General features: G+C 52.1%; 2 protein-coding genes across 2 annotated transcripts; both read right to left on the reverse strand.

Annotated features, from left to right (window-relative positions):
• Positions 1–7,058: 7,058 nt before the first annotated feature.
• LOC140656869 (protocadherin gamma-A10-like) lies at positions 7,059–9,503 on the reverse strand. Its single transcript, XM_072873083.1, has one exon. It carries the CDS (start codon positions 9,501–9,503, stop codon positions 7,059–7,061), a length of 2,445 nt encoding a protein of 814 aa, XP_072729184.1.
• Positions 9,504–11,381: 1,878 nt separating this feature from the next.
• Positions 11,382–14,963, reverse strand: LOC140656813 (protocadherin gamma-B5-like). The gene is given in 2 exon segments (XM_072872979.1): positions 11,382–13,178; positions 13,180–14,963. Coding segments are annotated over 2 exon segments (2,487 nt in total). The 5' UTR covers positions 14,604–14,963; the 3' UTR covers positions 11,382–12,115.
• Between the last annotated feature and the right edge of the window lie 2,735 nt (positions 14,964–17,698).

Raw genomic sequence — 17,698 nt, forward strand, 5'->3', positions numbered from 1 at the left:
AGAGCTAAAATCCCCAAAGACAAAAAGAAATGTTGTAAATATGTTTCCTTTTAGTTTCCCTTTCGCAGATAATTTAGCCTAGCCTGTCAGTATTGTTGGTCTTAAGTAAGGAAGCTTAGATAGTAGAATTGCTAACGAGCATTCTTTATTTGAAGGAAACCTACGTATGGTCTTTCCCCCTCCTAACAATACTCATTAGAGTAAGAATGCTTTGCCTGTGTTAAATCCTTGGTTAGCTTAGATAGTTGCAATGTAGATAGATAAAAAGGAATTATTCAGACCCTGTGTCCTTGGAAAGGGCTGATAAGGAGAAGCTACACAAGAACCAACTGGTTTTGGATATGCAAGGAAGATATGAGCAAGACAAAAATGGACTGAGCATGCGTAAAGACAAAGTTCAGTCAGCGGTCAGAGTGATGAAGACTACCGACTTCCTCCAACGACCACCAGAGGATCCCTAACGACCACCTAAGGACTCAAGTACGCATGCGTCAGAGACACTTACATATATTAATGAGTTCCAAGAAATCTCATGTTTATATAAATTAATCTTATGAATATGTATGATTTTGCAATATATAATCTCTGCGATTCTGCTTGTTTGTCGGAGCACTTATGTGGAGTGATCCCCAGTGCTGCCCAGCGCTGTAATAAAGGATGCCTGCTTAATAGTAACTCCGTTGCTATTGAGTTTTATTTCGGAAACACTCTGAAACCCCGATTCGCCTGCTGGGAGATTCGGATTTTAAAGGGTAGTCTCCACGAATTTTGCTTCAGCTTTGGTGACCCAGATGGGACTCTCTCTGTCCAGCTGCAGGAGCCCCTGAGTCAGAGACTCCCTTGGCCGGCCCCGGAGACTTCTCTGGAGGGACTCCCCGATTCGGCGGATCCATGCGGGGAAAGACAAGGACCACTGGTAAGAAAGGCATTCTTTCTGAGTTTTGGGACCAGTCATTTGAAGCTACTCATAAGTCGCGGTTCATGAGAACCTCGCCGGGTGGCATACAAATTGCATGTACGATTCATACTGGCCGTTTGGTTGGTATTTGTATTGATCATTTGGTTAATACGGTTGTTTGTTTGTGCATGTGTGTCTGATTTTGATTTACATATGCATATGTGATATACGTACATGTCTGGCATATGTGTACTTGAAAATCTCTGTTTATGTCGACATTTACTATCTGGGGATAGTAGTTGTTATGTGTAAGTGTTTGTGTTCTAGTTTTTGTTTTTGTCCTTGTGTTGTACAAATTTAGAATGGGGAACCAGCAAGGTGGAATTTTGAAAAAGAGTCCTTTGGGTTGCATTATGGCTCACTGGAAAGATATTGGGGAACCATCTGGAGGGAGTGTGAATCGTAAAACCTTGATAAAATACTGTAATCAGTGGTGGCTTTTGTGTAAGTTAGAGGATGGAGAAAAAAGGCCTTTTGAACGGAACTTTGAAGTATAACACTTTGTTGCAACTCATGTTATTTTTGCAGCAAGAAGGAAAATGGGATGAGGTGGTTTATGCAGATAGGTTTTTCACTCTGCGGAATCACCCTGAGTGGCAGAAAGAGTGTGGAATTAATTTGGCACCCCAGCACCCTATGGTCTTGGCGATAGAAAAGGAGAGAAATAAGCAAAATGAGATTGAAAAGGTGTTGTTCAGCGTGTAGCATTGGACAGAGATGTTTGAAAGTTGGTTTGCAAAATGAAAGGTTAGAGGATGTGGATGCAGTGTTTAGTGAACCAGAGAAACAGATGGTTGTGAGAGCAGCTAGAGCTCAGGTACAGGCTCTGGTGCTGGCTGGGACTCTGCTGGGAACAGTGGATAATCATGTTCCGATTACCAATCCTGGCTGGGACCCTAACCAGATGGGAACCAGGGATTTACTAGTGCAGTACTGGGAATGGATTGCCTACGGAATAAGAAATGCTGTCCCAAAATCAGTAAATTGGTCTCAACTGTATGAGATAAAATAAGATAAAAAGGAGTCACCTACTGACTTTTTGAATCGGCTAAAGGAAGGAATGCAGAAATACCCTACCTCTCAAGAAGGTAAAAGTCAACTAATATTTCTGGGTTTGGGACAGTTGGTTGATATTAGAAGGAAATTACAGAAAGTGCAAGGGGCAGATGCAAGGGACTTGGAAAGGTTATTGGAAATCGGAATAGAGATAGTCAAAAGGAAAAACAAATGAGTAAAACAATTGCTACAGCTAATGCTAGAGTAGCTGCTTTGCGCACCGTAGAAGGTCAGACACCCCCTTGGAGCAACACCAATGAGGGAAGAGGAGTTATGAGAAGTGGTGCGAGTGCCCCACTTAGAGGGAATAGAGGAAATCAACCCCTCTTGAAAGATCAGTGTGCCTATTGTAAACAAATGGGGCACTGGAAAAAAGATTGCTTGAAATTGGGCAAACCGGTGACGGTAGCCAGCACGGAAGAAAACTGACAGGGACCAGGGGAATCTTCCCTAGCGGAACCCTTGGTAAAAATTCAGCTAGGGAAAGAAGAAAAACCTGTAGAATTTTTAATAGATACAGGTGCCACATTTTCAGTATTAAATCAGACTTTATTGCCCATGAGTAAAAAAACTGTTAACATTGTGGGAGCAACAGGGCAGGTTGAGAGGGCTTTCTTTCTAAGACCATTGAAATTTAAAATTAGGAAAAGTGTAGGGATTCATAAATTCCTCTACCTGCCTGAAGCTCCTAGGCCACCTTTGGGAAGGGACTTATTAGAACAATTGAATGCCAAAATAAGATTTAAAGATGGGTAAGTCGGATTTAAAATACCAGAAGAAAACCATACTGAAATTTTAAGTTTGTCTCTCACTGAACACCAAGTTAGAGAAGAAGAAATTATGCAGGAAATAAAAGACCAGGTATACCGAGGAGTATGGGCCTCGGGAATACCTGGAAAAGCTAAAAATGTGGAATTGGTTGTTGTTAAACTCAAAGAAGGAGCATGACCCATTAGGGTAAAACAATATCCTTTGAAATTGGAAGATAGATGAGGAGTGCAAAGTATCATAGAAAAATTTATCAAATTTGGATTATTGACTGAATGCTCCGCAGAGTATAATGCTCCCATTCTGCCTGTCAAAAAGCCTGATAGCAAAACCTACCGATTGGTACAAGACCTACGGGCAATAAATCAGATAGTTGAAGATTTGCACCCGGTAGTGGCAAACCCATACACTTTATTGACTAGTTTAAAAGAAACCTATGAATGATTCACAGTACTAGATCTGAAAGATGCATTCTTTTGCCTCACCTTGGCCCCTGAAAGCCGCAACTTATTTGCCTTTGAATGGGAAAACCCCAATTCAGGACGGAAAAAAACCCCAACTAACCTGGACAGTGTTACCTCAAGGATTTAAGAATAGCCTCACAATTTTTGGAAATCAATTGGCTAAAGAATTGGAGGTCTGGGAAAGGCCTCCAGGAAATGGTATCCTTTTGCAATATGTGGATGATATTTTGGTAGCTACAGAAAAAGAAGAAGAATGTAAGGAATGGACTGTGAGTTTGTTAAATTTTCTTGGACTAAGTGGTTATCGAGTATCATTGCAGAAAGTCCAGATCTTGGGAAAAAAAAAGTAATCTACTTGGGATTTGTGATTTCTGAAGGACAGAGACAGCTCGGGAAGGACCGAAAGGAAGCCATCTGCAGGACCCCAAAACCGACCATGGTAAAAGAGCTGCGAACCTTTCTGGGAATGACAAGTTGGTGTCGATTATGGATTTATAATTACGGACTTTTAGTTAAACCCTTGTACGAACTGTTGAAAAATAGTCAGACACAGTTAACATGGACTGATGAAGCCAAGAGGGTGTTCAAAGAATTGAAACTGGAATTAATGAGAGCTCCAGCTTTGGGCCTGCCAGACATAACAAAGCCCTTCTGGTTGTTCTCATATGACAGACAAGGGGTGACTTTGGGAATTCTAGCCCAGAGGCTGCGTCCTTATAAATGAGCAGTAGCATATTTTTCCAAACAATTGGATGAGGTTAGTAAAGGATGGCCAGGATGCCTTCGGGCAGTTGCCGCTGTTGTTCTGATCATTCAAGAAGCTTGAAAATTGACTTTGGGACAAAAGATGGTTGTGCATACTTCCCATGCTGTAACTTCCATTTTGGAACAAAAAGGAGGACATTGGCTGTCACCATCAAGGTTTCTGAAGTATCAAGCAGTCCTGATGGAACAGGACAAAATTGAAATCGTTACATCTGCTGTTATTAACCCCACTTCTTTTCTAAGTAATAAGCAGGAAATTAAGACTGTTGTACATGATTGTATAGAAACCATTGAGACCGTATATGCAAGCAGGCCTGATCTGAAAGACGAGCCACTGGAAGAAGCTGACCACACTTGGTATACCGACGGGAGTAGTTTTGTAAAGAATGGAGTTTGAATGGCAGGATATGCTGCAACCACCACAGATCAGGTGGTGGAAGCTAAGTCACTCCCTAAAGGCACATCTGCACAACGAGCCGAAATAGTTGCCTTAGCGAGAGCACTGGAGCTTGCCAAAGGATTGCAAGTGAATATACGGACAGATTCAAAATATGCCTTTGGTGTAGTTCATGCTCATGGAGCAATTTGGAAGGAGCGGGGACTCTTAACTGCTCAAGGGAACTTTTAGAGGCTGTGCAACTTCCGTCAGCGGTGGCGATTATGCACTGCAAAGGACATCAGAAAGGTAACACTGACAGGGAAGTGGAAAATAAATTGGCTGATTATGGGGCAAGGCAAGCAGTGGAACAAGGTGAGATATTAAGTTTAATTCCTGAAAAAACTTTGCCACTACCTGAATCAGTTGAATATGATGAAGAGGATCAGAAGTTAATTACTGACTTAGAGGCTGAACTTGGCCTATCAGGATGGGCAGTGTTAAAATATAACAGGATAATAATTCCCTTTAGACTATTGTGGGCACTGACAAAGACTGAACATGATAAAACTCACTGGAGAACTGAAGAGCAGATAGTGGCTAGAAATTTGTTTCAAACTGTGAAAAGTGTAGTTGATAGGTGCGAGACATGTTTGAAAAACAACCCAAAGGTAGAAAATCATGTAAAATTTGGAAGCATAAGCAAAGGAAATGTTCCAGGTCAAAACTGGCAAATAGAATTTTCAGAGCTCCCTAGAAACGGGGGGTACAGGTGTCTGTTGGTGTTAACCGGTACCTACTCTCGATGGCCTGAAGCTTTCCCTTGCAGAGCAAATAAAGCCCGAGAAGTACCAAAAGTTTTATTAAGATAAATTATTCCTAGGTTTGGAATGCCAGAAGTGATCTCCTCTGACAGAGGGCCACGCTTTGTGTCACAGGCAGTTCAGAAAGCCAGTTCAAATTTTTAGAAATTAATTGGAAATTGCATACAGCCTACCGCCCACAAGCAAGTGGACAGGTAGAGAAAATGAACCACATGATAAAAACACAATTGAGCAAAATTTTTCAGGAAACCAACTTGAGATGGGATCAGGCCCTCCCAATTCCATTATTGAGACTTCGAACTAAACCAAGGACTAAAGAGAAATTGAGTCTCTTTGAGACTTTATATGGGAGACCATTTCAAACCAGATATCAAGGGCAAGATCTCACCCAAGTAGGGGAAATTAGCTTACAGCAATATCTAATAGCATTAGGAAAACAATTACAAGAAGTAAATAAATTAGTAGTATCTACCAGAGCGTGGGGTTTAGGTTCTCCAGTGCAGTTGTTTAAACATGGGGATTGGGTTTATGTTAAAAATATTTCAGGTGACCCTCTTGAAGAGAAATGGAGTGGCCCTTTTCAAGTTCTGCTCACAACCTACACTGCAGTTAAGCTTGAGAAGCACGCCGCGTGGATCCACTATTCGAGAATTAAGAAAGCACCTACTGGACCATGGAAATCTCAGCCTACAGGACCAACGTCCGTAAGATTGACCCGAAATTAGTTTTCCTGATGCTGCTATGTGCTTGTTTACTAGTGTGTAAAAGTCTATGTGAAGAGGATGCTAACAATTTAATGTTAGAGGATTTGTTAGGATTTGGTAAAATGCGAAATTTGACAAGCGTAACTGCTTGCCTCCCAATTCCCCAATCTGCAGGCCAACCTATCCCATGGGGAATCATACCTGTGAATTTGACAATGCTAGAATATTACAACAAAATGACCCAAGAATTGAACAAGGCTGGAGTAAGATACTATTTAGACCAGAAAGAAGACTGCAGGGATAGAGTTTTGAATGTACTGCAAGATCCAGTGACCACAGGAAACAAAACTATAATTGCTAAACCAAGAGGAGGAAAATGCCCTAAAGGTTATAGCGAAAAGGACTTTGGCTTTGTATCAGGAGGAGGAACTGCCCTGGGTAAATTCGTAATGTGTATTTTCGATTCAATTCAAAAAGGGAAAAAGGTGAGATGACCTGAATGTGAGAAACTTAGACAGCTACCAAAACTTGGGTCAAGCCAGTAGAGGGATTTTGGAAGTATATAGGAAATAACGCCTGGTGCATTGATTGGAGTATGAAGCCAATGTTTGATATTAGTAGGAAAAATTGGAAGTGCCTCACAAAGGTAAATCGGACTTTCCACTTTGGAATTACAGCAGAAATGCGCTCAAAATCATTCCCAATAATGTAGGCAAAAGATTCCTTCTCCTGGCTACACTGTCTGGGTAACATCAGATGGATATTGGACCACTCGATTGAAACTAGAACCAATAGGGAGACAAGTAACCCTAGGACTTCTGACAATCTGCCCAACTTGGAAGCGAAGTCCAATTAAAACCACTTCTTGGGGAAAAGGGAAAGGAGAACCAGAAGACAATTCATGGGCAGGCCTATCTCTGCTGTCGAATTCAGCTGGGGAAAGCTAGACACGATGAATTCTGCCGAGCCGGTACAGAACAGGGCACATAAAACACACACAGCAGACTCAGCACACGTTCAGGAGGTGACTTTCAAGAGCTGGCAACCATCATAAAACGTAATTTCCAAGACCATGCACTTTGAAATATCCGCAGCTACCCTAAGAACCTAAGCACCGTGTATACAAAAGCAGGTAAAAATAAATTAACATACCTCAAAGGAAACTTGGCCACAATTCTCGGCAACCTCTCCCGTAGGGACGAGGCCGCCTGAAGCTTCAGCCGGTAGCCGGGCCGGGAGGGTGTCGCAGCAGCTGCCACCCGACAAGCGCAGCTGGCTCTTGCGCGAGTCGGCGGTGAGCGACACCTCGTGCGAATAGGAGTGCAGGAAGGCGCGGACGCCGTCGATGCCCACAAAGTGCGAGGCCGGGATGCCGCGGAAAGCGCCGCTGCCCGCCGCCGGCAGCTGCGAGCGGCGCCAGCGCCAGCGCCGCAGGCGCAGCGCCAGCAGCAGCAGCAGGAAGGCGAGGAAGAGGCAGGACACGGCCGCCACGGCCACCACCAGCCACCGCGTCAGGCTGCCGGCCGGCTCGTCCGGCGCCGCCGCCGCGCTGCCCAGCTCCGCCAGCAGCTCGGCCACGCTCTCGGCCAGCACCACGGTCAGCGTGGCCGTGGCCGACAGCGCCGGCCGCCCGTTGTCCTTCACCACCACCACCAGGCTCTGCCGCGCCGCGTCGCGGGCCAGCAGGAAGCGCGCCGTGCGCACCTCGCCGCTGTGCAGCCCCACGCGGAACAGCCCCGGCTCCGTCGCCTTGGCCAGCTCGTACGACAGCCACGCGTTCTGCCCCGCGTCCGCGTCCACCGCCACCACCTTGGCCACCAGCGCCCCGGGCTCCGCCGAGCGCGGCGCCAGCTCCACGCCCGCCCAGCCCGCGCCCGGCGCCGCCGCCGCCGGCGGGTACAGCACCTGCGGCGCGTTGTCGTTCTCGTCCACGATCACGAGCCGCACCGACACGTTGCTGCTCAGCGCCGGCGCGCCGCCGTCCTCCGCCCGCACCCACAGCCACACCTCGCGCACCTCCTCGTAGTCGAAGGAGCGCAGCGCGTACAGCGCGCCCGTCTCCGCCTGCACCGACACGTAGGACGAGAGTGGCGAGCCCCGCACCCGCCCCTCCGACAGCCGGTACCGCACGCGCGCGTTCTGCCCCCAGTCCGCGTCCGCCGCCCGCACCGTCAGCACCAGCGCGCCCGCCGCGTTATTCTCGGGCAGCCGCGCGCTGTAGCGCGCCTCCGCGAACACCGGCGCGTTGTCGTTCACGTCCAGCACCCGCAGCGCCAGCACCGCGCTGCTCCACAGCGCCGGCGACCCGCCGTCCGCCGCCCGCACCGTCACGTTGTACTCCGCCACCTCCTCGCGGTCCAGCTCCCTCGCCGTCACCACGCGGTAGTAGTCCTCGAAGGACTTCTCCAGGCGGAACGGGAGGCGCTCGGCCATGCTGCACCGCACCTCGCCGTTCGCCCCCGAGTCCCGGTCCTGCACGTGCAGCAGGGCCACCACCGTCCCCGACGGGGCGTCCTCAGAGATCGCGCTTAGCGCCGACGACACTGTCAGTACGGGCGTGTTGTCGTTCACGTCGGTCACGGCGATCGCGACTTTCGCCATGTCGGAAAGTCCGCCGCCGTCCCGTGCCTGCACCTCCACTTCGTAGGAGTCGCCTTCCTCGAAGTCCAGGCTCCGCACCAGCGTGATCGCTCCGGTCTCAACATCCAGCTGGAAAATTTCCAATGCCATGTGCGACACTTTCTTCAATGAGTATTTCACGTGCCCGTTCAGCCCCTCGTCGGCGTCGGTGGCCGTGACGGTGACGAGGACGGAGCCCACGGGCACGTCCTCCGGCACACGCACCGTGTACTCCGCCTGGCTGAACACGGGCGCGTTGTCGTTCGCGTCCAGCACCGCCACGCGGATCCGCGCCGTGCCCGTCCGCGCCGGCTCTCCGCCGTCGCTCGCCCTCAGCACCAGCTCGTGAAACGCCGCCTCCTCCCGGTCCAGCGCCTTCGCCAGCACCAGCTCGGGACGCTGATCGCCGCCGGGGCCCGCCTGCACGGCCAGCGAGAAGTGCTCGTCGCCGCTCAGCTCGTAGCTCTGCAGCGAATTCCGTCCCACGTCCGGGTCGTGAGCCCTGGCCAGGGGAAACCGCGACCCTAGGGCTGTCGTCTCGCTCATTCTCTCCTCCAGCTCATTTTCCTTGAAGCTGGGTGCGTTGTCGTTGATGTCCGTGATTTCCACTTCGATTCCGTAAACCTGCATTTCCCCCTCCACTATCACCTCACACCGCAGCACGCACTTTTCCAACAGCCGGCACAGCTGCTCTCTGTCTATCCTCTGCGCCGTCACTAAATGTCCCGTCTTCCCGTGCAGAGTGAAATACTGCGTCCTACCTTTGTCCAAGATGCTGAGGTCGCGCTGGCGGAGCGCCGGCAGCTCCAGCTCCAGGTCCTTGGCCACGTCGCCCACGAACGAGCCCTTCGGCATCTCCTCGGGAACCGAGTAGCGCAGCTGCCCCCACGCCGCCTCCCACGCCGCCACCAGCACGCACCACAGCAGGGCTCGCTCCCGCCGGCCCCGACGCCTCCCCGCCGCGCACATCTCCGCCGCGGCACTGCCGGCACTGCACCGCCGCCGGCAGCTCCCCGCCGCCGCCCGCCGATCCGTCTCCCGATCCGGCTCGCCGCTCCCGGCCGCTGCCGCCGGCCCCTCCGCCTCGCTGAAGCACGGCTCCGCACCGCGGGGACACTCGCAGACCGCCCGGCCGCCGAGACAGCCACAATGCGAGCGAGCGAGCGAGCCGAGCCACAGCGGGCGGGGCTGCCTCCAGCGCTCCGGCCTTCCTCTCGCTCCTCCTCGGTCAACAGCGGCGCCCGCAGCCTACTCCCGGCACTGCAGGCACCCAGCGCTGCCGAGCGCTGCCCGCCCTGCCTTTCCCACGCGCAGCTCGCGGGGACCGGACAGTCCACGCGGAGACGTCGGTTCCCGGCCAGCGGTGATCTCCTGCCTTGGCTTTTCTCGAGCCCATCTCCTCTTTCATCCTCCAGGCGACCACAACCAGGAGGAAGGCTGAGGCCTCCCGTGGGCGTGGTGTTTCTACCGCACAGGAAAAATGACTCGCTAGTGCCCATCTATGTAAAGTAAAATACTTTTTCGTAACATGAAGTGCAGAATATTACGAGTTTTGGCCCATGCGTCCAAAAGCACAATCTCTACCACGAATTTTTGTAGCTGTCTAGCTTTAACGCATAAGAAAACGGTTGCTGAAATTCCAGCTATGACATTCAGACCCGCCCCACGGAGAACCAGAGATAACAGACTCATTAGCCGAAACGGAAGCAACTTTTCTTTAAATACTTCCGTTCATATGGAACACGCTCCAAATTAACTGCTCCACAACCATTGATTGAGATCAGACATGTAAGGGCTGAAGAAGGTGGAGTCAGTCAATTGAAACTGAGACCCTAATCCCGTACAGCTCCCGAGGAGGTGAACTTGCTCAGGCACCTGCGCCGTGCTCAGGGATTTCTCCCTAGAAGACCTTCTTGGGAACACAGTACAGAAGAACGCTCCCCTGTTGCTCGAAAGTCATTCTGTCCCTCCCACCCCGGTTTCAGGCTACAGGTCACCTGATCACTTCGCACTGATTGTACGACAGCTACCGAGGAGGCAGGAAGCACCTGCAGTGAACCTGGCCAGAATCATCTGCTCGGCTCCCCGCACACTCCGCGGAAAATGGCTTTGCTAGTGCAGCAAGAAGAAAAACAGGTACATCTGCCTTTGCTCCTATGCTCATTCTGTGGCCCACAACAGCAAAGAGGGGTGATTGCACCCGTACGACAGGGTTGGTTTGCTCCAAATTTTTCTTGTGCATCTGTTTTCCCGATAGTCGTCTATTCTCAACGATATTTTGGAATGGGATGAGAGCAATGCAATGCTTCAGTCAAGTCACTGAGCTAGCGCCTACATCATTAAACACCCAAAGCTGCAGCTAATACTGAGCAAGGAATGTTAATGGACTCTAATGGGTGATTTCTCTTTTTAATAGGCCACATTAATTTAGGGTTTGTATAGTTTATACACATTTACACTGAAACAATTAATTGGATAGCTTGAACGACTAGGAAGGGGCTTTCATTTTGTCAGACATCGACGTGTAAAGGATTGCAACTTGTTAATTAAGTATTAATAAAGTAATAACGCGATCAACCAGGTCCAAGCACCTGTCTTTGGGAAAAGGGGAGAGAAAAAGAAGACAGGCTCCGAAATATAAAAGCCGACTTTTTTTTTTTTTTTTTTTTTGAGATATCATACTACACTCTGTATGAAAGACAGATCAGGAACAATAAAACCACCATCCATGATGGAATTAAAAAAAAAAAAAAAAGGACAAATAACTGCACAAAGAAACAATGCCTGGAGAAATTAACCCATCCCACGTGGGCTACCATTTCTGAAGAAGCCTTCCACCAAAAGACGGGCCACACTCTCCTCCTTCATCAGGAAGGAATAACCTGTAACTTCTCCTTTCATGGAGAAAGCACGCACATTTCAGGAACGAAAAATCTCCAACACCAAGGGTCAAGCCATTCTCCCGACTCCATCATGCAGAATCCCCAGATTTCATGCTACACAGTAAGGATTGGTGCTCACCGTTAAAATGGGAAATAACCGTACAAAGAACTCGGAAAAATCATGCCTGGTTATAATTTATCCGTCCGATTAATGCTGCCATTTCTGCACCAGCCTTCCTCCAAAGCATGAGAGGGCGCACGGAGGAAGAGGGGAACATTCACTACGGATGAACAACCTGTAAGTTCTCCATTCATGGAGAAAACACGCACCTTTCCTTCGGGAAAACAGCGGGGTTCCATCCAGCTATCAACCAGCTTCAAGTACATCGCTTGGGGAAAAAAAGAGCCGAGAGAAAAGCCTCCAACTCCAAGCCTCCGCCACATTTTTTCGTTATGCAGAATCATTAATTTGCCACGTTCACCGTTACTAACTCAAGCGACAGTTGTAGTCGAAACCTCTCAGCTGAACCTGAACCTGTGACCACTGATAAACCAAGGAGCGCCGCCGCTAACTGCCTGCTCTGAATGGAAGGGAGTTACCCCGATCTTTCATTCCTTCACGGAGACACGGACCGGCACTCCCCATTCACAACACCTGAAAAAAAACCCAGGGCAGTAGGAACGGCGGTTCAGAAAGGCTCAAGGAAAACAGCGGGAGCGCGCGGGCTTACAGACCTGCGGTGCGTCGGGGTCCACAGGCGGCTCTCCCGCGCCGGCGCTGCTGCTCGGGCTCCGCTTCCCGTAGGGCTCCCCGCCGAGAAGCTCCTCCGCGGGCAGGCTGGGCAGCGGCGGCGGCGGCGGCAGCCAAGCGCCCTCCGCGACGGCGCGGCCCGGCGCCGCGCACAGGTTGTACGAGTAGGGCAAGGTGCCCTCGCAGAAGTCGGCCGGGAAGGCGGCGCCGGCCACGGAGAAGCGCTGCGCGCCCAGGCAGCGCAGGACGGCGGGCGGCCCGGCCCGGCGCACCCGCGCCAGCACGGCCAGCGCCACGCTCAGCAGGAACAGAGCGGAGAGGAGCGCCAGCGCCAGCACCAGGTAGAACTGCAGCTCCGCCGGCGAGGCGGCGCCCGCCGCCCGCTCGCTCAGCTCCGGCAGCGCCTCCTGCAAGCTCTCGGCCAGCACCACGTGCAGCGTGGCCGTGGCCGACAGCGCCGGCTGCCCGTGGTCCTTCACCACGGCCACCAGCCGCTGCTTCGCCGCGTCCCTCTCCGACACGGCCCGCGCCGTCCGCACCTCGCCGCTGTGCAGCCCCACGCGGAACAGCGCCGGCTCTGGCGCCTGCACCAGCTCGTACGACAGCCACGCGTTGCGCCCCGCGTCCGCGTCCACCGCCACCACCTTGGCCACCAGGTACCCGGCCTCGGCCGACCGCGGCACCACCTCGAACGGGGCCGCGGCCGGGGCCGCTCCCGCCGCTCCCGCGCCCGCCGCCGCACCCGCCGCCGGCCACAGCACCCGCGGCGCGTTGTCGTTGCGGTCCAGCACGAAGACGCGCACCGTCGCCGTCGAGCTCCGCGCCGGCGCCCCGCCGTCCTGCGCCCGCACCGCCACCGCGAACTCGCGGCACTGCTCGTAGTCGAAGGAGCGCTGCGCGTACACCGCGCCGCTCCGCGCCTCCACCGACACGTACGGCGCCGCGCCCGCGCTGCCGCCCGCCAGCCAGTAGCTCACGCGCCCGTTGGCGCCCGCGTCCGCGTCCCGCGCGCACGCGCAGCACCGGCGCGCCCGCCGCGTTGTTCTCCGCCACGTAGGCGCTGTAGGCGTCCTCCTCGAACACCGGCGCGTTGTCGTTCACGTCCGACACCTCCAGCACCAGCGCCGCGCGGCTGGACAGCGCCGGGCTGCCCCGGTCCCTGGCCACCACCGTCACCCGGTGCTCGGGCGCCTGCTCCCGGTCCAGCGCGCTCGCCGTCACCACCTTGTACGAGCCGCCCGACGTCGCCACCATCGACAGCGGCGCCTCGCCCGACAGCTCGCACGACACCTGACCGTTCTCCCCGGAGTCCCGGTCCCGCACTTTCACCAGCGCCACCACCGTGCCGGCCGGCGCGTCCTCGGGCACCGGGCTCGATACCGACAACATCGTGATTTCGGGCGCATTGTCGTTCTCGTCCATGAGGTCTATCTGCACTTCGCAGTGACCGGTGAGCCCGCCACCGTCCCTCGCCTCCAGGCTCAACCTGTATTTACTCTTGTCCTCGAAATCGAGCGGCCCCGCCGTCCTGACCTCGCCGCTATCGCTGTCCACACTGAACAACGCGCGGACGCCGTCCGGGACGTTGCCGAAGGAGTAGGAGACCCGCCCGTTGGAGCCCGCGTCCGCATCCGTAGCCCGCACCCGCAGCACCAGCGACCCCGCAGGCAGATTCTCCCGCACTCGCGCCTCGTAGACGCTTTTACTGAACACGGGCGCGTTGTCGTTGGCGTCCGTCACGTTCACCCGAATCTGCACAGTCCCGGACCTCACGGGGTCCCCGCCATCCACCGCCGTCAGCACCAGCTCAAAGGAGCTCTGCTTCTCACGGTCCAACGCTCTCTCCAGCACTAATTCCGGCTGCTTGCTTCCACCCGCGCTCTCCTTCACGGTCAGAGTGAAGGATGGGTTGCTAGTGAGCTCATAAGTCAACAGCGAGTTGCTTCCCAGGTCCGCGTCTCGGGCCGTCTCCAGAGGAAAACGAGCACCAGGAGAAATGAACTCGTTGATCTCGAGGTCCAGAGCAGCCTTGCTGAAGGCCGGGGAGTTGTCGTTCACGTCCTGGATGGCCACCTCGACGTGGAAAACGTTCAGCGGGTTCTGCACCAGCGCCTCGAAGCTGACGGAGCAGGACGCCGACTCGCCGCACATCTCCTCCCGGTCCAGCCTCTCGCTCACGTACAGGTTCCCGGTCTCCCCACTCAACGCGAAGTATTGCTGCTCCGTGCTGAGCCGCAGCTTGCGTGCCGGCAGGTCCGCCGGGCTCAGCCCCAGGTCACGCGCCAGCGGCCCCACCAGCGAGCCTCTGCCCAGCTCCTCGGGGATGGCGTAGCGGATCCGCTCCGGCGCCGCCCGGCAGCACAAGCACAGCAGCAAAGCGGGCAGCAGCACTCGCCCGGACGCTCGCCGGCGGCTCGGCCTCTGCCTGCCCGCCATTCTCGGCAGCGCTCGCCGCGCTCCTCCTTCCTGCCGCTGCTCTCCCTCCCTGCCTCCCTTCCAGCCGCTCTCCGCAGCGAGCGCAGCGGCCGCCGGAGGGCAGCGATCTCGGCGCCGGCTCGGACGCCGCTGCTCCCCGCGCCGCGCCGCCTCTCGCCTCTGCTGCCCGTGCCGCTGCCGCTCTGGCCGGCGCCCTGCGAGCGAGCAGCCTGCGGGGGCAGGACGCTGCAGCGGCTGCGGCTGCGGCTCCGGCGCCGCTCCGCGTCGGCCAACAGCGGCACCCGGAGGCGCCGCGGCGCCACTGCAGCTGGCTCACGGCCGCGCTCACAGGGGCCCGGGCTTTCCACCGGTGTTTAATGGCTGCATCCAGCTTTGGGGTCTCCTTTTTATTAGAATCAGGAAGCGCAGAAGCACTTGCCCAATGGAACTCCAAAGACGTTTAAAACTGACATACGCTGTGGGGTACTTTTAGGTCATCTCCTTGAGCCGCAATGAATAGTCAGAGGGAAATCTGCATGGCAGAGCAATAAATAAAGGAACTCAGCTGCCCTTAATAAAATCAAGGTGGAACTGTAAGAGCACGAAACAATATTATAGCTAGGGAAGACTTCCAGAGCTTTATAGCACTCTGTCAGGTATTTTCAATTCTGCTTTTATACATGGGACAAATACCAAGAGGGAAATATTTGTCATGCAGTAATCAACAAGCAATCCCAAACAGAATGAAGCAAAAGTCATTTCAATCCTGTCATGCTGGGCCTGCAAAGCCTTTCCATCTTCCCTGCATTTCTTCCTTTTGCTCATGGGTGTCTCTGACGTTTGTCCCACTGTTGATTTTTCTTGTAGGGAGCAGAACAATTACCCTGAGAAATATACTTCACCCCACAGGTAATGTCTATAGCTGTGTGCTAAGGCAGCAGAATAACCTTTATTATCTTGTGTCTCTTTCACAAAAGAAGTCCCTTCTTTTGCATCTCCATACTTGGGGGGCAAGGCCAGGTCAAGTCTTTCATAGAATAGAATGATTTGAGTTGCAAGGGCCCTTTGAACCCCTCTGACACAGTCTGCCACTGACCCCCAGTCTGTTCATGGAGACCTAGTCTCAGCTGGGTTGCCACTCTGCACTTTGAGGACTGCAATAGGGATGGTTTTGCTTTCTTTCACTACAGACAAGTGTGCCTCTGGGAGCACACGTATGCCTATGAAAGCCTTCCTCTTTACAGCTGTAAATGTCAAAGGTGTGTACAGAACTGGCCTGCACTCAGACAATTGGAACAGATGTGACCTTCCACATTTCATCAGACCCCCTGAAGTCTAGCTGTAGCTCATGACAACAAGCAAGGCAAGAGTTAGAAACATACAGAAATGAACGGAATTTCTTAGGCCAAACTTATTGAGCAGAAGGAACTCAACTTGCATGTTACCACAACTGTGCGCCTAATGGAGTAACTATGACAAGCAGGGAAATGACCATATCTTCTTCTATGGTTCCCCCGTCAACAGCTCTCCCCTGAGTCTTCTCTACAACAATACACAACTCATGGGTCTGCTTCTGACCCTCTTAATTGGCAAAAACATATCATGAGATGATGAGGCACCATGATCACACCAAGAAGAGAGGTATGTTTGTCTGCTCACCACCGTTCTCAGAAGAAACAGAAGGATTCTAAAGCACATGAATGAGCCATGGCCAAAGTACAAGAGAAGCAGTCATCCAACAGAGAATGGGTCACCAAACTAGAGACTTAGGTAGAATCTCCTCCCCTCTTTCATCATATGCACTGTTCCACAGAGATGCAACTTCTACTGTAGTCATGCTTTCATCTACTCTCCCTACCAAAACCAGAACACAAATGTACCCTCACATCTCCTGCCTTCCATACCAGCTGTAGCATGACCATAAGCACTAACACACAATGGAAGATAGCCTGCTGCTTATAACTAAACCAACATACATAGGAGACCAGGAAAATAATAATAATAAAAAAGAAAACAAAGAAGCAACACAAGGAAGAAGGAAAAGAGAAAATGTTCTCAGAGGAAATACATTGGGAGGACATCTCAGTCTTCACTGCAGGCATTGAAATTCATCCTCCAGAGCACCTGGACATCACTGAGGTCTAAAGCTTCAAGTTTGACCTATTAAAGTCTTAATCTGCACTACACAGCAGGGGGGGGTCATTTTATGAAATATTCATCAGCTCTAATCTTTTTTTTTCCCCTATAATATGGCCTGCTAACGTCCCTACAAATAAAATGCTGTAAGTCTAAACACCTTATCATGAGCACCTTTCTCAAGCTAGAGCAAAAATACAAGAGATTCTGCTTTAGCTTTTGCTTCTTTTTCCTCACACATAAAATTCTGCCTTAGGTGGCTGAAGTAAGCTTTTGCTGCAAAACAACATGCACAGTTTCAAATGCAAAAGCACTCTCCAGAAATGGAGGAAATGAACCATCACCTTCCAAGAAACAGAAGCCTGAAAGAAAGTGTAATTACAGCTATGAAAAAACTCTACATCACAATAGTACAGGGAGATACAGGTGGATCAAGGAGGTTTCACACAGGAATTGTAAGCTGTTCTACCCATGCATCATTGTTCTACACGCACAGTTACTGCACAAATACTTTATGACTGGAGGACTACCATTGCCTTTCAGGACAGGGAAACGACGACCACAGCATAAATGGCACAGGCCTTGGCACCAGGCATGAAATCAAGTCATTGCTCAGCCAAAGCCACATGGACCACCTGTTTTCCTAGTTCAAAACCAGACTCTCACCCTCCTTGCTCTGCATTCACAGCTTTTTGTTGCACCATGGATAATACCCAACTTTTGGCCAGGTATCAACCACAGGTGAAAGAGCATTTCATTCAGTGACATTTTAGGGAAAGAGAAGTATGTCAAAGTCTTTCTCCTGGCAGCTGTACACCTTCAAGGTATGGAAGGAAAGTGCTCCCCAGCCTGATAATTTTAACCAATCTCTTCTTTGAAGGACTATCAGCCAAACTGAGGCCCAGTTTTAGAACATGTGAAGAAACAAGGAAGGAATGTGAAACCAACAGAAGTGAAGGCATCATAGCTGAACATGTCAG

This window comes from Ciconia boyciana, chromosome 9 (assembly GCF_034638445.1).
Source record: "Ciconia boyciana chromosome 9, ASM3463844v1, whole genome shotgun sequence".
NCBI classification, from domain to species: Eukaryota; Metazoa; Chordata; class Aves; order Ciconiiformes; family Ciconiidae; genus Ciconia; species Ciconia boyciana.